Source organism: Serinus canaria, chromosome 3, assembly GCF_022539315.1.
Source record: "Serinus canaria isolate serCan28SL12 chromosome 3, serCan2020, whole genome shotgun sequence".
Lineage (NCBI taxonomy): Eukaryota > Metazoa > Chordata > Aves > Passeriformes > Fringillidae > Serinus > Serinus canaria.
Window position 1 is genome coordinate 89,978,936 of NC_066316.1, and position 22,142 is coordinate 90,001,077.

General features: G+C 42.2%; 1 protein-coding gene across 15 annotated transcripts in view; it reads left to right on the plus strand.

The window, feature by feature from the left end:
- LOC103820069 (glutathione S-transferase-like) overlaps nt 1-21,921 on the plus strand; it is a 29,317-nt gene extending 7,396 nt beyond the window's left edge. For 4 of the 15 annotated variants that reach the window (XM_050972266.1, XM_050972269.1, XM_050972268.1 and 1 more), the window contains 9 exons: nt 1,398-1,530; nt 1,851-1,992; nt 3,004-3,135; nt 7,154-7,267; nt 7,933-7,984; nt 18,521-18,653; nt 20,556-20,697; nt 21,164-21,295; nt 21,618-21,921. In XM_050972266.1, coding sequence (XP_050828223.1) covers nt 1,398-1,530; nt 1,851-1,992; nt 3,004-3,135; nt 7,154-7,267; nt 7,933-7,984; nt 18,521-18,653; nt 20,556-20,697; nt 21,164-21,295; nt 21,618-21,737 — 1,100 coding nt within the window. In that variant the 3' untranslated portion in view covers nt 21,738-21,921. Of the gene's footprint in view, nt 1-1,397; nt 1,531-1,850; nt 1,993-3,003; nt 3,136-3,275; nt 3,581-5,729; nt 6,112-7,153; nt 7,268-7,932; nt 7,985-9,740; nt 9,874-10,744; nt 10,887-11,542; nt 11,675-14,147; nt 14,269-15,362; nt 15,477-16,071; nt 16,123-18,519; nt 18,654-20,555; nt 20,698-21,163; nt 21,296-21,617 lie in introns of those variants that run through there. The other 11 variants (XM_050972260.1, XM_050972264.1, XM_050972263.1 and 8 more) reach the window with 11 other exon arrangements.
- Nucleotides 21,922-22,142: the final 221 nt, after the last annotated feature.

The window sequence follows — 22,142 nt, forward strand, 5'->3', positions numbered from 1 at the left end:
GGGATTCCTCTTTTCTGTAGCTAAGAAACAAATTGTGTATTCAGTCACATTTGCTGTGTTGCTTTTTGTTAAGGGCCAGAAAGACAAATGTTATTTTTCATTTCACATATTTCTGCTGAAAAATATCCTTCCAGATCTTTTAGTTTTCCTATTCTATTGTTTCTGCTAGATAGATACCAAGTAATGTTTCTTCCTTAAGATGCAGAGGTGTGTTCTGGAAAGATGAGAACACACATGATCTTTCTGTGAATGCTTACAAGAAGCAAATAAAAGGTATTTGTTGCTGCAGAGATAACTACTCTGAATTTCAACTGTAAATTAATAATGTAGAATGAGTGAGGAATATGAATTCTAGCCTTGCAAGGTATTTTAACAGCTCTGGAGAAAAAGGCAGGCAGATGTGCCTGTTGAAATGAGCCTTCATATCTGAAAGAAGGATTCACCAAACAGATACAAATTGAGCAATTAAAAGAAACCATTGACTTTGAGCAATGCAAGTGGCAGCTGCCTATTTGAATTTTGAGTTCTGCTGTGATTATAAACAGGGCAGGATTGTTCTCTGGATGCCATTAGTGTGTAGAGGAGGGACTGTCTCCAAAACCAGTGAATCAGTCCAGCATAAAACTGGTCTAGAATAAAATGACTTTGCAATGCTAAATCTCTGTGTGTACTTAGCTCTCAGAGCTGCATCACTGAAAGCTCAGACAATTGCTTCTACCAGCACCAGCAGAAAATGGGACTATAAAGATGTTTTTATATATGCCTAAATTGTTGTAGAATGGCACTGAGACTAGGCCTGTAAAATCTATGGGGACACTCAAATGCTGGTCCTGAAGTGACTATGTGAAGCTTATTCAAACACCAACAGCTGTTACAGGCTCTGCCTTTAGTTCTGTAGCTTCAGGATGTTTAAACTGGCCTGACCCCTTCCTGTATTTCTGCATGCAGGCTTGGTCTTACTGCAGTACTACCCATGTATGTACCTGACAGGGAATTGATCTGCATTCAAAAGAATTGGATTTTTTTTTAAGTTCAGATTTACCTGGTATCTTTATTCTCCTCCTATTCCTTGGGCTGGAAGTGCTGGTTCAGGCTTTTCCTGCTAGCATGAGGCAGGCTCCAGAAGTGCAGAGGTACAGGCAGGGCTAACTCCCACCAGCCAGTGAAGCTCATGCTGTGAAGCCCAGGGCCCAGCTGTGCTGTGGTGATTTTGCTACAGGAGTGTGATGCAGGCTGTTTGATCTTCCCCACAATATTAGTTGAATTCTGTGAATTGGACAGTTAGAGCAAGACATCAGTGGTCTCCTACACTGCAAGAGAAGTGTGCTCAGTGTCTCACTCTCCTGTACACCTTGCAAGAGGAACTGACCAGGCTTTCCTTCACCTCTTCACCCTAGATGGATTCCTGCTCTTCCAGCAAGTGCCCCTGGTTGAGATCGATGGGATGAAGATGGTGCAGACCAGAGCCATCATGAGCTACATAGCAGGGAAATACAATCTCTATGGGAAAGACTTGAAGGAGAGAGCCCTGTAAGTAACACCTCCTTTCACTAACAGAGCAGTCTGTTATTTGATAGCTACATTATATAAACCAAATTAAATCCTGCAAATCCCATCTAAGGCATCAAAAAGGCTAACAGTAAGATTTAACCCCTGCTTCTGAAATGTTCCTAACAGAAACAGGCTTCTATTCTTTTAGAAAAATATTCAGGTTTTGTTCATGCTTAGCTTTGGCTGTGAAAATTGGCACTATGTTGGTGATATAAAATTCCTGTAAGTTGCCTTAGTTAATTGGAAAACAGATGAAATAACTTCTGTGCTTTTTTCTACCATCTTCCCCTGACCAATAGGATTGACATGTATGTGGAGGGACTATCAGATCTGATGCAAATGATTTTGATGTTTCCTTTCTCTCCACCTGATGCAAAGGAGAAAAATCTTGAGTCAATTAAGGAGAGAGCAACTAACAGGTACTTTCCAGTCTTTGAAAAGGTAAGTGACAGCAAGTATGTGTCTGTCAAACTTGCAATTATCCAAAAAGTTTCTGCAAAATAAGAATGTGTTTGTAGTGTAGGTCGGTTCCCAATCCTCAGCTTTTTTGGCTGTCCTCAGCTTTTTTCCCCTAACAAGGGGAAATACAGCAGCACATCTTCTCTCTTTGTTTGCTTGTGTTGTCAGGGCTATTTGAATATCTGCGAAGCAATATGTTCTCCGCTGTACAGAAAAAATTTTCACTAAAAGTTTTGTGATTATTTTTCTTGAAGGAGTAGTTCTATACTTATATTTGTTTGAAGCCCGTCTCTCTGCCATACTTAATTTCATTTGGAAAAGTTTCACTGAAGGAATGCAAAAATCCCTTGTGCACAAACACTGTAGAGAGGAGTACTTTAGTAAAACTACAGTCACAGATTTATAAAACAATAAAACCAACCCATATGATTCATGCATTTGGCAATATTTCCCGCTTTTGTAATATTGATCTAGTTTTCTTGCAAAACAATAACGAAGGCTGAACATCACACAAGTTCTTAGCACTAAAATAATCTGTTCCCAAAGGCAGGGATTTTCTTTAGTTAGTTGTTGCATTTCTAAGTTTGCTTCCTGATATCAGCATTGGACATCACTTCACATGAAACATCTAAATGGGGGTATTATGAATTCCTTAAATTGCTTGTTGCTTCCTTCATTGTCCCTATTTCTAATTATAGGACTGTTACTAGTCTACTTAAGCATATGGTTTTGTTTCTTTTCCTGGTGCCCATCATCATTCATTATTACTTAGCGACCAAAGTTTGTAATCTGTGTACCAGAACATGAAATGAACAAAACTTCATTTTTTCCCAGCAATAATGAAATTTAGGCTCAGCTTCAGCTGAAAAATTCACCCTGAAATTTCAGATAGAATTGCTGCTTAACTCTACAACTGTGCTGTGAGGTTTAGCTGCCAAGGATGCCCGTATGCCCCACTCTCATCTGCAACCCATGTTTTCTTGTCTTCTCCAGGTTTTGAAACAACATGGCCAAGACTTTCTTGTGGGCAACAAATTCAGCTGGGCAGATGTTCAGCTAATGGAAGCCATTTTAGCAGTGGAGGAGAAAGTTCCTGACGTGCTCTCAGGGTTTCCTCAGTTGCAGGTAATTTAATTACTGAGCATGCTGTATTCAGGAGCTAGAGGTCAGTCCTGGAGTAATCATCTCCTCATGCTGGGTAAATCATATTTGTGTGGCTAGAATTCCTCTCTTGCTCTTTTTTTAAATGATTTTAATTTTTTTAGGTGTTTAAAAGCAAAATGAGCAATATGCCTACACTTAAGAAGTTCCTGCAGCCTGGCAGCCCAAGGAAACCCCCACCAGATGCCCATTACGTAGAAACTGTGTTGAAGATTTTTAAGAAATGAAAACTTTGCCACCTTTGGTGAGACCCAAAATGCTGGAAGAGCGGGGGAAAGCAGAGCAGCAACCCCAAACCCTAAACCAAAGGAGAAGGAAGCTCAGCAAATTAGTATTGTTTTAGTTAAAACCAGTGCTAGAGGAACAAAGCAACCCATACCAGAAATAAAGCATTCTGTTACACTGGCAATGTGACAGCAGCTTTGTCTTTATTGGTATCAAATACTTGGCAAAACATGAAAACAAAGGAGTATGGAGGCAAAGAACTGTTTGTAGGGTTGGGAATTTATTATTTTGGAAAAAGAACAGTGCAGTATTAGTATTGTCAGAATGTAACTTGTTGGAGAAGATATTTTCTACATGACAAGAAGCTTAGAGTAAGAGCTGTGGAAGAGACGAAAGAGAAGACTCACAGCACTGCTTACCCTTTAAAGAAGCAGACTTGTTTCAAATTTCCATTCTCAAATTTAAAGAGAGAAAAATGATTACTTTTGTCTATAAATCAGCTATTTCAAACCTGTATGGTCATACCAGCTACTCACAAGCTGCTTACAAATATATTAACTCGTGAGAGCAAATTGTTGTGAAAGCAAGGTGAAGTCTGCTTTGCAGATTCTGGCAAGGTAGACGGGGGTTTATTTCTACACATTTAGGACAGAACACAGAGCAACAGATACTCATGGTCCATTTAATTTCAAATAAAAGTATTTACACCAGACAATAAACAGCCTTGTGAAGTGGCCTGATGCAACAGAGAAGCAGCTGCTTAGAAGGAAACTGTTCCAACAACTGTCAGTAACCAGATGTGATGCTTAATAGTTTATGACATGAGTAAAGAAAAAAAGAAATTAGAAAAAATATGGGGAAATTAACCTGAGGGAGAAAACAGAAGAATACTATTTCCCAAAATAGCTCAGTGAAGTGACATTTCCGAAAGTCAAGTTATGAGACAGACTATATTGGACTTAGTTGCCTGAAATCTCAATGGATACTTGTGACAGAACAAGCAATGTCAGTGTTGGTGTTAAATCACCCTCTGAAGAGGGTGCTCCTTTCCCCTACCTCTAAGGAAAGACTGAAGGGACTGGCTTCATCAAAACTTTTAACTATCTCAGTTGAGACACAATCATTTTGAGTAGTTCAGCTGTAACTGAAGAGCATGGTGAGGGATTCCTCCTGAATGTGGACCTATTGGAAGGAGACTAGAGAGCTAGACCAGATGCAGGTATCTACAAAGTTAGGTGAGATGGGTTTTCCTAAGTTGTTTACACTATCATTAACTTTTAGGCTTGAACTCGTGTTTCCCTACCAGGTGATTGCTAGACTCAGGATGTCTCCTAGAGTTTATTGGGGCAGGCCTATAAATAGTGAATCCAGACAAGTTACCTGAGAGGGAGTTTGGGTTTGTCAAACAGGCAGATGCATCTTGGTGCACATGTCACTGTGTGGAGAGCTTCAATCTCCTACATTATCCTAGATTCTGTGTCATAAGTCATATGTGTCCAAAAATGTGGAAAACACTGTTTTCAGCAGTGTCAGAGGCTGGATTGAAGACCTTCCCAAAATGTAAGGAGAGGACAGAGGGACATAGAGCCCTAACCAGAATGGGGAGCTACAAGAGGTGCTCTCAGTCAGGGGTCCTCTTTTGTGAAGCCTGGCTCCCCTTATGTGCCATATGGGATACAGAGTGTTCCACCTGGGGACTAGGCACCTCCTAAAAGACAATACCTTGCAGTGGTGACTCTTGATGCCTTGTCCTTCCGTGATTCTAGCTCTAAATAAATTATTAATCTTATTTTATTGTCAAGCAAGGAACACAATGATGTAACAGGTACCAACAGTAAGGATTGACAGGATGAGGATCATTTTCAGCTACCAAGTAATGAAGTATGCATACAGGAAGGACATGAAGGAGACAGCCTGCTGTATTGTAACTGCAGGTGATGGCTAAAACAATATTAACCAGATAGGTTAGCTAGGCAGGAAGGTTCATGGGAATGTATGCTGTATTTGAATGTATGACTTTCTGAAATCTATTCAGTTGTCCAAAGAAAGCAGTCAGGAGTTCAGAGTACAGTCTGCCTTCTGATGCCAGACGTAATTTACTGTCTCTTTCAGCTGTCTTTGGTGTGTATTTTTACTGAGTCAAGTTCAGGGAAACCTTCTTCACGGGAAAAATGAAAAAAAAAACCCAACCCAGATGTCCAGAGAGGATTCAACACAAGTGACCTGAAGGAATATACACTAAGCAAGGCATTGAAGCTTGTGAAACATTTGAGCTGAATTAGTTGATGTGGTTTATGTAAAATGGCAATGTGTAAAAAGTACACAAACAAAAAAACCCAAAACTAGAGTAAAAGTGAGATTGCCATAGCAGTATTCTTTTAATCTGAGTGAGCATTTCAGCTGTTAAATTAATTTTTAGCTAGCACGGTACCAAGCAACAACAATAGGAGGCATATAACCATTTTGTGCCAGCACAGCTTCCACTGACCACGACATCTGATTTATTTTACATTTCTACATTGTCAGCATTAGTCAGGAATTTATTTTCTGTAGATGGGAAGAAACTTAACAGAGCTAATTGGTTTTGTTTGCTTAAGAGAGAGAAGTCTCTGGGTTGTAGAGAGCTGTTTGGAATGACCAGTGTAGGAGGGGGCTCCACAGTTATATAATCTTAAGGCAGAACTGCTGAGAGCATAGAGTTACACTGTGATCAAGGTAAGTGGGTTTTTTGCTTTATTCTTCCCTAAAAAAGCAGGGACTTGTACATAAAACTCAGTCATTGTATGGGTTTTATAGATTAAACTTTACTAACAGGGTTATGTGTACCAAATGTTAAGCTCTTAGTCAGCTGCTTTTGGGGGGGACAGAATTAAGAAATAGAAAAGTATATTCCACAAGTGGGGAGGGTTTCCTCTCACCTCCTCCTTCCCACTGTAGAGGAGCTGACATGTAATTTACAAGGGAAAAATGGTGCTGCTTTGGCCATTTTCCTTTTGCTGCTGTTAAAGCTTCAGCCTTGTTGCTGACAGGGTGTTAATAGCTGTGAGGCTGATACAGGCTGGGCATTGTTTGTGTGTTTGTGGCTGATGTGCACGCGTGGTTCTGAGTGGGGGTGGGTGACAGTCTGCCTAGAAAATGTTGTTGCTGTAAGAGTCTGTCTAGGAACTGCTGTTGTTTGAAATTCCAGCAGAGTTGGAACTGGACCAAGCGGGCATTGCCCTGAGGCTGTGCCTGTGGTAAAGGCAAATCTGATGTTAGCAGAGGCAAAATTAATTTCCATGTTTTGGAGGTTTGTCTAAAGAAATTGCTGTAAAAGAGGTTGACTGATGGAAAGAATTTTTTCCTAGCTGGTTATAATGGAGCATAATGGCTGCTGGAGAAAGCAGAGCAATTGCTGAGTTTATAGCATGTATCTGATTAAACAGTAAACTGTGTTGTGAGATAATGCCAAAATACCTAAAGGGCACATGCAGCTTTCTGGTCAGAACAGAACAACATGGAAACAAAGTTTAAAATAGTTTAAAAGCACTTCTTCTCAGTCTTGGCCAGTTGGTCTGATTACAGAATTCTGCTTAAATATTCTGCAAGTGTAAGAAACATTTGAAGGCAGAGTGCTACGTGGCAGTCTCTCAGTATAATCTTTTACCTCCACAGTTGCTTGATTCAGGTCTTGAACCATGAATCAGTTGTTTCAAACAAGACAATTTTGAGAGCCAGTTACAGACTCAAAAGTGCAAACCACCTTTCTTCATTGCAGATACCAGGGAATCAGGCACGTGGAAACATGTCTGGAAAACCCAAGCTGCACTACTTCAATGGACGTGGCCGCATGGAACCAATTCGGTGGCTCCTGGCCGCAGCTGGGGTTGAGGTTGGCTTCTGGTCTTTTCTACTGAGATCCATGTGACAAATATGTGCTTCTTCTGTTCCTTCTGAAAAGTGTGACTGAGCAGCAGTTTCAAGCTCTGCGTCGAGTGCATTGCTGAGCAGGCCAGGAGTGACAACAAGCTTACCCTAAGCAGGGGGCAGGTTCCTGTTTCACTTGCATGCATCATTTGCAAAGCCTGCAGGTAGCACTAGAAATGCTTTTCCCCTGTAGCTGGAGAGAGAAGAAATTTAAAAGCCCAGCAGCAGTACCTGGCTTCTTAATCTTCTGATCACAGAGGTCAAGCACCTGCAATTCTGAGTATGGTCAGTTAAATTCCAAGGTCCAAAACAGCAAGAGATTATTATTGCTGCAATGATGTAGTTTATCTTTGAAGGTATTAGATATAGTAAACCACAAAGTAATTTTATTTAACCTCTGACATATTCTGATAATAAACCAAAGATGGAGTAAGGGAATCTGTGTTTTTCAATATCCCTGGGTTTCTGTCTCAGTGATGGCCAGTGTAGGTGAAAGATTTTAAATATGATTTATGTTATTTAAAAAAAAAAAAATTGCCCAAAACACATCACTTTAGGACTTTTTACCTAATTGAGTAAGAAGCTAAATGATGGACTGACAACAGAACTTTTCTTTTCTCCTTCCCCCAGTTTGAAGAATCTTACCTGGAAAAAAAGGAGGATCTGACAAAGTTACAGAAGGGTAAGTTTCCTTCACTTTTAAATTATAACAGCAGCAATAGTAAAAATAAGAAGAATCAGAATTAGAATTAGAATTAGAGTTACTTGTCTGAGAACACTTAAGAATTGGTAAGTCTTAGTGCCTTAAAAAGAAAATCTCTTAACTGCATTGTACAAGAGCTCTCAGAGGTGCAGACTGCTGTGTGTTAGGTGCTATCATCCACCCAGTTGCTTCAACCTTCACTGAATCACGGAAGGGCTAAGGTCAAAAGGGACCTCTCAAGATTATCTACTCCACCTCTCCTCTTCAAGCAGGGCCCCCTCCAGCCAAGGACTCAGGACCATGTCCAGCTGGGTTTTGAGTATCTCCAAGGATGGAGAATTTACAGCTTCTCTGGACAGCCCACACAGTCAGAGAGTCTTTCTTGAAGTTCAGGTGGCTGACTCTCCTTTGTTTCAGCTTGTGTCCTTTGCTTTCCATCCTCTGGCAATAGAGGCTTTTGTCTTCAGATGATCTTAAAATTCATTAGCATCTTAGGTGGCCTACAAAGGTTTTGTTTTATAATCCCTATGAAAACAGAGTTCCAGATTTCTGAGTTTACCTGTTCCTCTGCTGCATTCCTGCTTCCCAAGGCAACAACCCTTCATGCAGGCTTCAGCTTCTGTCTTCCTGGACATGATAATCATGTTTCCTCCAAACCAACCTGCACGTCTGTGCTCTTCACCTGGCCTGTGAAAAGCAATCTGAGCTAGGGGTAGTATTTGCAGTCCTGCTGTCCTGTAGGAATAATGACTTGGTCCCCCTGTTACAGGCTGCCTTTCAAAACATATTTTGGGACACAGGCAGAAAGCTAAATGCACCCTTGCAAAGGGGACCTAGCTGATCATTTATCTGAGACAAGAAATAGGATTCCCTAAAGCAAAAACCCTTCCTGACTCTCTGATCTGATACCTCTCTTTCTGGAGAAGTATTTTTACTTCCTTCAGGCTAAGATAAGACTTCTGCATTCTAGCAAAAGTGTTGCATGGCTCCAGCATCGCTGCAGGTGATATTTGGTTCCTGCAGGAATCTCGTGGAACTCACTTCTTGTTCCCACTTCATGCCTATAAGGATGAGCTGCCATTTGTAAAGTCAATAAAGTTGTCACAAAGATCTTTTATGCTTTTATATTCACTATTATTTATATATTCATTATTATTCACATGATATGTTGGCCAGCGCTTAGAAAGTGTAGATGTATTTAGCCAAACATGACAGAAAATGCCTGGACCAGATCCTTCAGTCCTTTTTGTCTGTATTAGCCTCCATGAAAATCCCCTGTGCTAGAGCCATGCAGTGCTTGTATCTTTCAGTGTGTGACAGCTGCAAGTTCTGCATTTGGCTGTTTCCTCAAATCTGAAATTCCCCCAACTTCATTGCTATAGTATTAAGTTATTAACATGTCACTAGGAAGAGGTTGCTGCATGCTGAGCATTTTCCATTCCTTCCTGTAAGAATGAGGAAGGTTGCTCCCAAAAGGTTGTCAAGCATTGGAACAGGCTGCCCAAGGAAGAGGCTGAGTCACTGCATGTAGGCGTGCACTTGGGGACATGGTTTAGCAGTAGAATTAGGCACTGTTGGTCTTACAATTAGATTTGATGATCTTGGGATTTGTTATCCAGCCAGATTGATTCAGATTCCAAAGAAGAAGTAATACATGTGGTTCCTTTGCCTAACACATGCTGGTGGTTGTCATTGAGGGACTGAAGGTCTCCTTGTGTTATTCCCTTTGGCCTAGATGGATCCCTGCTCTTTCAGCAAGTGCCGATGGTAGAGATCGACGGGATGAAGCTGGTGCAGACCAGAGCCATTGCCAACTACATATCAATGAAGTACAACCTCTATGGGAAGGACATGAAGGAGAGAGCCCTGTACTGTAACAATGCCACCTTTGCTTGTTATCCCCCAGCTCAGCCTGTAGCTCAGTGAAACACAAGGGTATCCCAGCTCGCAGCTCCCTTCAGTGGGAGAGAGCGGCGCTGCTTTGTGCTGCATGAGATGACTGGGGCTGCAGCTGATGTCTACAGCAGAGATAGCCAGCTGCATTCCAAAGGGGAAGTGAGCCCAGGAATCCTCAGTCAGAGGGCAATGCACTTATCAGAAAAAAGCAGTCACGGGGGCAGACCGTCCTACTGATGCTGCTGTTCATTTCTGCCTGCAGTTGTCAGCAGCATCATTTTCTCCTCATCCCATTCAGGGCAATGTCCTGAAAGGAATCAAAAACCCTCCTCTCTCCTGTAACCAGGAACTAGTACAGATTTAATAACAGGTTAATAATGGCCAGGACTCCTAGGGCACATGTTTTGACCTGAGGTATTTCTGAATGCTTGAAATTAATAAGCCCTGGTAAACACATGTGTCAAGATATTTGCTAGATATTTGTATGGACCTGCTGTTAGACCCTGGCTGATTGGATTTTTAACATGAGTCTGGATGGCACAGGTGACCCCTCTAGTATTCAGTTTCACAGACCCATGGTCCAGACAAGAATCAGTCCCAGTAAGAAGTGGGAGGGCTACAGTCTTTAGGTTTCCCTAGGAATTTTGCATTTGCCTTTGGCCCAAGCTCCCCCCGGCCTGCTCCCAATGAGGCTGCATTCTGGGGGGAACTTTGCCAGGGCATGGGTGAGGGACTAGAAGGGGCAGGGATTTCCAAGCATCTCAGTGAGGCTGTGCCGGGAGTTATTGTGCTCTTCAGACCTACTGTGAATCTGACCTGAGCAAGTGGATCTATTCCTTTCAGAATCGACATGTACGTGGAAGGAATTTTCGATCTCAATGAGTTACTCATCATGTATCTTATCCAACCAGCAGACAAAAAGGAGGAACATTTTTCAAATATGATGGACAAGGCTGAAAACAGATACTTCCCAGCCTTTGAGAAGGTATGTGGCAAAGAGCTTGTAGCTCAAATGATGCTGTTACCTTGAATTTCCATCCTGGAAGCACACAAGTTTTATGGAGGAAAACAAGTGAAACCACCACTGGAAAATCCATGCTCTGGTTTTTACTGGTGCTGGGATTAAGGTGGAGAGAGGACACTACAGGGGGACAGAAGGCACTTGAAACCTGGGAGAGATGTACGGCTGCAAAAACCCAGCACTCACTGAGCTCCCCAAATGTGCATGTTTCAATGTGTGTGTTGTTTGAGACAAAAGACATCACAGCAGCATCTTTGACATCAAGTTTGCTCCTGAAGTGCAGATGGCCCTGTACCATACATGCTGTGGAAAAGCACTGCAGTTCCTTCTGGGTCTCACACAGCTTAGCCTTCAATGCAGCTACAGCAGCCAAGGCAAGATGAGGACAACTGAGCTGCCAGACAGAAATGTAGAAGTGAAAGAGCTGATAGATGATGCCTAGGATGGCAGTGCCTTCAGATCACTGTTTGTACTACAGGTGTTTGAACTGCATTTCCTTCTTGCAGTGACAACTCCGTGCAATGTGTGACCCTGCTTTGAAGATGTCATATTATTTATGAGGAAAGAATTGATAAAAGACAGAGAAACGACATCATCTGCTTCTGGTTCTCTATTTTTAGGTTTTGAAAGAGCATGGAAAAGACTTTCTGGTTGGCAACCAGCTGAGCAGAGCGGATGTTCAATTACTTGAAGTAATTTTGATGGCAGAGGAGTACAAACCTGATATACTTGCCAAATTTCCTCTCTTGCAGGTAAATGAATGGGCAGTTTGAATGGAGAATGAACAGGAAAGACCACTGATTTAAAGTGGCTGAGAAATATGGGGGAATGAGTGGGTCAGAAGTGACATGGGAATTAATCAGATACCCTACGAATTTTCAGCTGGCCTCACATACTCATTGTTGTTACCATGTTCTTTCACTCAACCCCAAAAGCATAAGAAGGGGAAGCATAAAGTTTCTTCTGCAGCATCCAGCTGTAATGTGACTTTCAGAGCATGGATAACATTGGAATGTCTGACAGTTGCAATGATTGTGAAGCTCTGTGCTGTTTTGGTTTTGTTTTGTAGATTTTCAAAGCAAGACTAAGCAATATCCCCACAATAAAGAAATTCCTGCAGCCTGGCAGCCAGAGGAAACCACGAACAACAGAGGAAGATATCGCCAGAGCAATAAAATATCAGCATCTTGAGCAGCATTCTAAAGCCGCATAGAAGCGTATTTCACTGTATTTGCTTAGTGACAGTGAGACAATAATGAAAAACAAAAAAAAGGGTTTTGATTCTCTTCCTAGCGACGATTTAGCCTACAGCAGACACTCAATGTAAAGTACATGAGTGTACCGCCAAGGAAAACTCCTAAATAGGGAGTATATTGGACAACTGCGGATGCCTTAATTAACAAAAGAGAATACCTGAAATAAATTCCTACTATTAATACTCAAAACTCAGCTGTTCATTGATTTCTTGCTGCTATTCAATGCTTGAGATTTGTCTGGTTCTTTTTTCTGGCATTCCCAATAATTGTTGGAAAATTAGGAGTGATTATCCCATTGAGTAGGTCTTTGTCACAGTACAGCTTGTCTGTAGTCGGACTGATAAATCTGGCTATAATATGAAACCTAATTTGGCTCTTCTAATTCAATCAACAACTCCCTAGGTGAAGAGTGATAGGATAGATTTGAACTCAGAGCACCCCAACTAATCCCTTTCAACCATAAATGCAGAGACATTACAGGTCAAAGTACTGGGCTGTGTTAAGACCCAGACCAACCAGCAGCTGAGGCCTGGTAGTTTAGAGCTGCCTGTATAGGAAACTGTGAACAATAAAACACCCTGCTTGGTGAGGACCACTCAGTGAGTCCGTGTTGTTACTGCCTCCAACCAACCAACCTCCCATAACGTAAGACGTCAAGTATTTTTTTCTGGGAAATGCCAGGAAAAGCCAGCAGGATCTGGTTAGCTGAGGCTGAAAGGTTTGCATTCAGCATTCCTCTGAGGTTAGCAAGACTGTGGAACTTTGATAAAATGTACATTTTTGTAGTGAAATGTGCTCCAGCTCAGGGCAGGAGGTTGGAACTAGATGATCTTTAAGGTCCCTTCTACCCCAAACCATTCTATGATGCTGTGATACTATTTAAACACCAAATAAACGAGGTTTGTAAATGAAAGAGTCAGTGCCCTAAATCCAGCTCCAGCTAGAGGCCTGGCAGTTTTCAGCTGGGCAAACTCAGGGCTCTGTAGCTCTTGCTAAAGCCAACAGTTTCTGCATAAGAAATGTCATGTAGCTGGAACCAGTTTTTGTCATCAAAAAAGGAAATAAACCCATGTTTTTCAGCAGCAAAGCATGTATTTCAGAGACTTGTTGCAGGAGCTGTTTCTCTCCTGCCTCACTAAAGCATTTGGACAACACTTGCAGCTGGTGTCCAGGCAGGATCTGAGGGAGAAAGCCCCTCCTACTGTAACAAACCAATTGTTTTGTGTGACACACTGCAATTTATACAACCTCCCTGTGTAACATAAGAGGAATGTCCCATCTCACTGCTATGTCCAGGGTAATTCAGAAACTTTTGCCTGTATTTTTTGACCTTGACTGCAGGTACTGCCTACATCAGTATTAACCACGTACATTAGATAGGCAGGATAGTGCATGGAGGATTATTATGTATTGACACTTTGAAATCAATACAGTTGGCAAAAGAAAACAGTCAGGAGTGCAGAGGGCACTTTCACTTCTGATACCACACTTCATTCACTGTCTCTCACAGTTCTCTTTGGTGTGTATTTACACTGAGTCAAATTCAGGGAAAAATTTTTTACAGAAAAAAATTCAAAACCAACCCCAATGTCCGTTGATGAAATGAAGCAGAAGTGTCCTGAAGGAATACACACTAAGCAAGGCATAGAAGCTTGAGACAGATTTGAGCTGAACTAGTTGATGTGCTTTATATAAAGTGGCAATGTGTAAAGAGAAAAAACCAGAAAACAATAGAATAGAAGTGTGATTGGCTGTGCAGCATTCTTTTCAACTAAGTGAGCTTTTCAGGCAATATAATTATTTTAAACTAGCAAATAGGAGGTGTGTAACTACTTTGCGCTATCACAGATGTTCCCAATGACCATGAACTCTCATCTACCCTACATTTTTGCATTGTCACCATTCGTCAGAAATTTATTTTCTGTAGGTGAGAAGTAACTTAACAGAGCTCATTGGTTTTGTTTGCTTAAGAGAAAGAGGATTCTTATTTGCAGCGAAGTGTTTGTAGTTCTCTGTAGGAGGAGCTCCACAGTTATATAATCTCAAGGAAGAACTACTGAGAGCATAGAGTGAATTACACTGTGCACAAGGTAAGAGGGGATATTATGTTGGACATGTATGGAGTTACTGTACATTGAATTCTGTAATTGAATGGGCTTTATCGATTAAATGTGTGTATGTACCTTCTTTACTAACATGGTTATGTGAACCAAATGTTAAACTCTTAGTCAGCTGCTTTTGAGGTTTACACAATTAGGAAAAAGAAAAGTATATTCCACAAGTGGGGAGGGTTTCCTCTCACCTCCTCCTTCCCACTGTAGAGAAGCTGACATGTAATTTACGCGGGAAAAATGGTGCTGCTTTGGCCATTTTCCTTTTGCTGCTGTTAAAGCTTCAGCCTTGTTGCTGACAGGGTGTTAATAGCTGTGAGGCTGATACAGGCTGGGCACTGTTTGTGTGTTTGTGGCTGATGTGCACGCGTGGTTCTGTGTGGAGGGGGGGGTGACAGTCTGCCTAGAAAATGTTGTTGCTGTAAGAGTCTGTCTAGGAACTGCTGTTGTTTGAAATTCCAGCAGAGTTGGAACTGGACCAAGCGGGCATTGCCCTGAGGCTGTGCCTGTGGTAAAGGCAAATCTGATGTTAGCAGAGGCAAAATTAATTTCCATGTTTTGGAGGTTTGTCTAAAGAAATTACAGAAGCAGGGAGTGTTGTAAAAGAGGTTGACTGATGGAAAGAATTATTTCCTGGCTGGTTATAATGGAGCATAATGGCTGCTGGAGAAAGCAGAGCAATTGCTGAGTTTATAGCATGTATCTGATTAAACAGTAAACTGTGTTCTGAGATAAAATTGTGTTCTGATGCCAAAAAATGCGAAGAGCACACGCAGCTTTCCGGTCAGAACAGAATACTTAGAATGAAAATTGTTTTGCTTCACTGCTTCTCAGTCTGGGCCAATTGCTCTAAGTACAGAATTCTGCTTAAATATTCTGCATGTGTAAGTAATAGTTGAAGGAAGAATGTTACGTGGCAGTCTCTCAATATAATCTTTTAGCTCCTCTACTGGGTGATTCAAGTATTGGAAAATAAATCACTGGTTTCAAAAAAGACAGCTTTGAAAGAGAATTAGAGAGTTGAATTCAGGATTGCGAAGGTTTATTGTGCAATCCTTCTGTCTTCATTGCAGATACCAGGGAATCAGGCACGTGGAAACATGTCTGGAAAACCCAAGCTGCACTACTTCAATGGACGTGGCCGCATGGAACCAATTCGGTGGCTCCTGGCCGCAGCTGGGGTTGAGGTTGGCTTCTGGTCTTTTCTACTGAGATCCATGTGACAAATATGTGCTTCTTCTGTTCCTTCTGAAAAGTGTGACTGAGCATCAGTTTCAAGCTCTGCCTTGAGTGCATTGCTGAGCAGGCCAAGAGTGACAACAAGCTTACCCTAAGCAGGGGGCAGGTTCCTGTTTCACTTGCATGCATCATTTGCAAAGCCTGCAGGTAGCACTAGAAATGCTTTTCCCCTGTAGCTGGAGAGAGAAGAAATTTAAAAGCCCAGCAGCAGTACCTGGCTTCTTAATCTTCTGATCACAGAGGTCAAGCACCTGCAATTCAATTCTGAGTACGGTCAGTTGAATTCCAATGTCCAAAACTACCGGGGGTTTTTTTACCTCTGACATATTCTGATACTAAACCAGAGATGGAGTAAGGGAATCTGTGTGTATCAATATCCGTGGGTTTCTGTCACAGTGATGGCCAGTGTGCCTGAAAGCTTTCAAATGTGGTTTATGTTATAAAAAATAAAATCGCCCAAAACACATCTCTTTAGGCCTTTTAACCTAAATAATAAAGAAGCTAAATGATGGATTGACAACAGAACTTTTCTCCTTCCTCCAGTTTGAAGAATCTTACCTGGAAAAAAAGGAGGATCTGACAAAGTTACGGAAGGTAAGTTTCCTTCACTTTTAAATTATAACAGCAGCAATAGTAAAAATAAGAAGAATTAGAATTAGAATTAGAATTAGAATTAGAATTAGAATTAGAATTAGAATTACAATTACAATTACAATTGCAATTACAATTACAATTACAATTACTTGTCTGAGAACACTTAAGAATTGGTAAGTCTTAGTGCCTTAAAAAGAAAATCTCTTAACTGCCTTGTACATGAGCTCTCAGAGGTGCAGACTGCTGTGTGTTAGGTGCTATCATCCACCCAGTTGCTTCAGCCTTCACTGAATCACAGAAGGGCTGAAGTCAGAAGGGACCTCTCAAGATTATCTACTCCACCTCTCCTCTTCAAGCAGGGCCCCCTCCAGCCAGGGACTCAGGACCATGTCCAGCTGGGTTTTGAGTATCTCCAAGGATGGAGAATTTACAGCTTCTCTGGACAGCCCACACAGTCAGAGAGTCTTTCTTGAAGTTCAGATGGCTGACTCTCCTTTGTTGTGTTGCACTAAGTAGTTCTTTTAGTTGTTGTTATGCAGTGTGTTTGGTAATTTGCTCTGATCACAAGTTTTGTCCCTTCCTCCGTTTTACCCCCTATGCCCCAGTACTAGTGTCTTCTCCCTGGTTTACTCCTCCCCTCTCCCGCTCCTCACTTGTATCCCATTGGTTGTGGCTCTTTTCTTCCACCCTCTATTCCCCAGGATTAAAATCTCCCACCATGAGGCATTCCTTCTCTTTTCTCCCAGAGATGTTGCCTGGATTTCCAGGTGATGCCTCTCAAGGAATAATGTCGAATTTGGTCCCGAGGAGAAGAGCGCCTCAAGTCTTTTCCTTTTGTCCTCATAAAGGCTGTGATGGGCCAGGGTCCAGAGTGAGCTGGATCAGAACCCAACGGCCCCAGAGATCAGCCTTTACATTTGGTGTCCCAGTGGTCGTCTCCCACAAGGTCTCACTTCTTTGTTTCACTATGTGACTGTTGCTTTCCATCCTATAGCAATAGAGGCTTTTGTCTTTGGATGATCTTAAAATTCATAAGCATCTTAGGTTGCCTGCAAAGTGGTTGTTTTATAATCCCTATTGTTATGCTTGCCCAATTATCCCTCTATCAAAAAAAAAAACCAAACAAAATTTTAAATAACAGCAATTTTATTTTAATAGCTTAGGATATACAAAATCGGGTACAATTAGGTTGTATCTGGAACCTTCGGGACTGCACGAACAAAGCGTGCCAAACGAAAATTCCCCCTTTTACTTTATCGGTCAGAGTCATCTCCTCCCATTTTTGATTCATCACACCTCTATCTCCGCCCTATCACCACCTTTCAGTGTGCGTGTTACGCCACTTCTGGGTGGTCTTCGGGGATCTTTGGGGATGAAGGCCCTCTTCTTCGTCAAGGTCCTTTAATTCATCTTTGGGATACGCATGCGCATCTACCTCGTATAATGTAAGCCAAAACTAACATAATACCATGTTCCAAGCATCAAAGCAATAAATCTCATATAATTAAGATATCCTTGAAACCGAACCAATTTTTCCTTCTTCTCGGGTAATTTTTAGTAACTGTTATCTCCTGCTCCTTCCTACTTGAAATATCTAGAGGAAAGGAGAGGGGGGGGAAGTTGGAACCACTCCTCTCCCTTTCGTCCTTACATATTTAACTATTTTATTATTCCTAAATATTAATTACATTACCAATATTGATTACTGTTTCAATTTTGTCAGCACAAATCATACCTATTTAAAAAACTATGAAAACAGAATTCCAGATTTCTGAGTTTACCTGTTCCTCTGCTGCCTTCCTGCTTCCCAAGGCAACAACCCACCGTGCTGGCTTCAGCTTCTGTCTTCCTGAACATGATAATCATGTTTCCTCCAAACCAAATGGCACGTCTGTGCTCTTCACCTGGCCTGTGAAAAGCAATCTGAGCTAGGGGTAGTATTTGCAGTCCTGCTGTCCTGTCCTGTAGGAATAATGACTTGGTCCCCCTGTTACAGGCTGCCTTTCAAAAGGGACACAAGCAGAAAGCTAAATGCACCCTCGCTTAGGGGACATAGCTGATCATTTATCTGAGTCGAGAAATAGGATTCCCTAAAGCAAAAATCTTCATGTAAGAATGAGGAAGGTTGCTCCCAAAAGGGTTGTCAAGCATTGGAACAGGCTGCCCAAGGAAGAGGCTGAGTCACTGCATGTAGGCGTGCACTTGGGGACATGGTTTAGCGGTAGAATTAGGCACTGTTGGTCTTACAATTGGATTTGGTGATCTTGGGATTTTTTATCCAGCCAGATTGATTCAGATTCCAAAGAAGAAGTAATACATGTGGTTCCTTTGCCCATCACGTGCTGGTGGTTGTCATTGAGGGACTGAAGGTCTCCTTGTGTTATTCCCTTTGGCCTAGATGGATCCCTGCTCTTTCAGCAAGTGCCGATGGTAGAGATCGATGGGATGAAGCTGGTGCAGACCAGAGCCATTGCCAACTACATATCAACGAAGTACAACCTCTATGGGAAGGACATGAAGGAGAGAGCCCTGTACTGTAACAGTGCCACCTTTGCTTGTTATCCCCCTGCTCAGCCTGTAGCTCAGTGAAACACAAGGGTATCCCAGCTCGCAGCTCCCTTCAGTGGGAGAGAGCGGTGCTGCTTTGAGCTGCATGAGATGACTGGGGCTGCAGCTGATGTCTACAGCAGAGATAGCCAGCTGCATTCCAAAGGGGAAGTGACCCCAGGAATCATCAGTCAGAGGGCAATGCACTTATCAGAAGAGAGCAGTCACGGGGGCAGACCGTCCTACTGATGCTGCTGTTCATTTCTGCCTGCAGTTGTCAGCAGCATCATTTTCTCCTCATCCCATTCAGGGCAATGTCCTGAAAGGAATCAAAAACCCTCCTCTCTCCTGTAACCAGGAATTAGTACAGATTTAATAACTGGTTAATAATGGCCAGGACTCCTAGGGCACATGTTTTGACCTGAGGTATTTCTGAATGCTTGAAATTAATAAGCACTGGTAAACACATGTGTCAAGATATTTGCTAGATATTTGTATGGACCTGCTGTTAGACCCTGGCTGATTGGATTTTTAACATGAGTCTGGATGGCACGCATGACAATTCTGTAGTCAGGTTCACAAACCCATAGTCCAGAAGTCCAGTCAAGAATCAGTCCCAGTAAGAAGTGGGAGGGCTACAGTCTTTAGGTTTCCCTAGGAATTTTGCATTTGCCTTTGGCCCAAGCTCCTCCCCGGCCTGCTCCCAATGAGGCTGCATTCTGGGGGGAACTTTGCCAGGGCAAAGTGTGAGGGACTAGAAGGGGCAGGGATTTCCAAGCATCTCAGTGAGGCTGTGCCGGGAGTTATTGTGCTCTTCAGACCTACTGTGAATCTGACCTGAGCAAGTGGATCTATTCCTTTCAGAATCGACATGTACGTGGAAGGAATGTTCGATCTCAATGAGTTACTCATGAAATATGGCTACCTAGCAGCAGACCAAAAGGAGGAATATTTGCAAACATGACAGAAAATGCCTGGACCAGATCCTTCAGTCTTTTGTCTGTATTAGCCTCCATAAAATCCCCTGTGCTAGTTATCCCCCAGCTCAGCCTGTAGCTCAGTGAAACACAAGGGTATCCCAGCTCGCAGCTCCCTTCAGTGGGAGAGAGCGGCGCTGCTTTGTGCTGCATGAGATGACTGGGGCTGCAGCTGATGTCTACAGCAGAGATAGCCAGCTGCATTCCAAAGGGGAAGTGAGCCCAGGAATCCTCAGTCAGAGGGCAATGCACTTATCAGAAGAGAGCAGTCACGGGGGCAGACCGTCCTACTGATGCTGCTGTTCATTTCTGCCTGCAGTTGTCAGCAGCATCATTTTCTCCTCATCCCATTCAGGGCAATGTCCTGAAAGGAATCAAAAACCCTCCTCTCTCCTGTAACCAGGAATTAGTACAGATTTAATAACTGGTTAATAATGGCCAGGACTCCTAGGGCACATGTTTTGACCTGAGGTATTTCTGAATGCTTGAAATTAATAAGCACTGGTAAACACATGTGTCAAGATATTTGCTAGATATTTGTATGGACCTGCTGTTGGATCCTGGCTGATTGGATTTTTAACATGTGTCTGGATGGCACGCATGACAATTTTGTAGTCAGGTTCACAAACCCATAGTCCAGAAGTCCAGACAAGAATCAGTCCCAGTAAGAAGTGGGAGGGCTACAGTCTTTAGGTTTCCCTAGGAATTTTGCATTGGCCTTTGGCCCAAGCTCCCCCCCGGCCTGCTCCCAGTGCAGCTGCATTTGGAGGGGAGTTTTGCCAGGGCAAAGTGTGAGGGACTAGAAGGGGCAGGGATTTCCCAGCATCTCAGTGAGATTGTGCCGGGAGTTATTGTGCTTTTCAGACCTACTGTGAATCTGACCTGAGCAAGTGGATCTATTCCTTTCAGAATCGACATGTACGTGGAAGGAATGTTCGATCTGAATGAGTTACTCATGACATATGGCTACCTAGCAGCAGACAAAAAGGAGGAATATTTTGCAAACATGATGGAGAAGGCTGAAAACAGATACTTCCCAGCCTTTGAGAAGGTATGTGGCAAAGAGCTTGTAGCTCAATTGATGCTGTTACCTTGAACCTCCATCCTGGAAGCACACAAGTTTTATGGAGGAAAACAAGTGAAACCACCACTGGAAAATCCATGCTCTGGTTTTTACTGGTGCTGGGATTAAGGTGGAGAGAGGACACTACAGAGGGGACAGAAGGCACTTGAAACCTGGGAGAGATGTACAGCTGCAAAAACCCACCACTCACTGAGCTCCCCAAATGTGCATGTTTCAATGTGTGTGTTGTTTGAGACAAAAGACATCACAGCAGCATCTTTGACATCAAGTTTGCTCCTGAAGTGCAGATGGCCCTGTACCATACATGCTGTGGAAAAGCACTGCAGTTCCTTCTGGGTCTCACACAGCTTAGCCTTCATATTATTTAAGAGAAAAGAACTGATAAAAGACAGAGAAACGGCATCATCTACTTTTGACTTTTTTTTCTTTTTAGGTTTTGAAGGACCATGGAAAAGACTTTCTGGTTGGCAACCAGCTGAGCAGAGCAGATGTTCAATTACTTGAAATTATTTTAATGGCAGAGGAGTGGAAGCCTGATACACTTGCTAAATTTCCTCTCTTACAGGTAAATGATTGGTCAGTTTGAATAGAGAATGAAAGGAAAGGATGACTGATTTAAATTGGCTGAGAAATATGGGAGAGTGAGTGGGTCAGAAGTGACATGGAAAAGAATAAAATGTCCTAAGTACTGTAGCTGGCCTCAGCTACTCTCCTTTTTAATTTATGGTACCTTCTGTCATTTAACCCCAAAAGCATAAAAAGGGGAAGCATAAAGTTTCTTCTGCAGCATCCAGTTGTAATGCGACTTTCAGAGCAAGGATAACATTGGAATGTCTGACAGTTACAATGACTGTTAAGCGCTTTGATGTTTTTTTTTTGTTTTGTAGAGTTTCAAAGCAAGACTAAGCAATATCCCCACAATAAAGAAATTCCTGCAGCCTGGCAGCCAGAGGAAGCCGCTTATACGACCGGAAGAAGTACCCAAAATTATCAGCATTTTCTACTGAGTCTAAAGCTGCAGAAACTATTTCATTGTGTTTGCTGACAGTGGGACAATAATGAAAACACTGAAAAACAAGTTTTTTGATCCTTCCAGCAACGGAAATAATTCACTTAATAGGGGGTATATTGGACAACACAGATTGCGTTAATTAACTAAAGAGAATACCTGAAATAAATTCTTACTATTGAATAGTCAAAACCCAGCTGTTCATTGATTTCTTGCTGCTATTCTATGCTTGAGATCTGTCTGGTTCTGTTTTTCTAGCATTCCCAAAAATTGTTTGAAAATTAGGAGAGATTATCCCAAACAGTAGGTCATGTTTTTTTTTTTTCTGAGAAATGCCAGGAAAAGCCAGCAGGTTCTGGTTAGCTGAGGTTGAAAGGTTTGCATTCATCATTCCTCTGAGCTT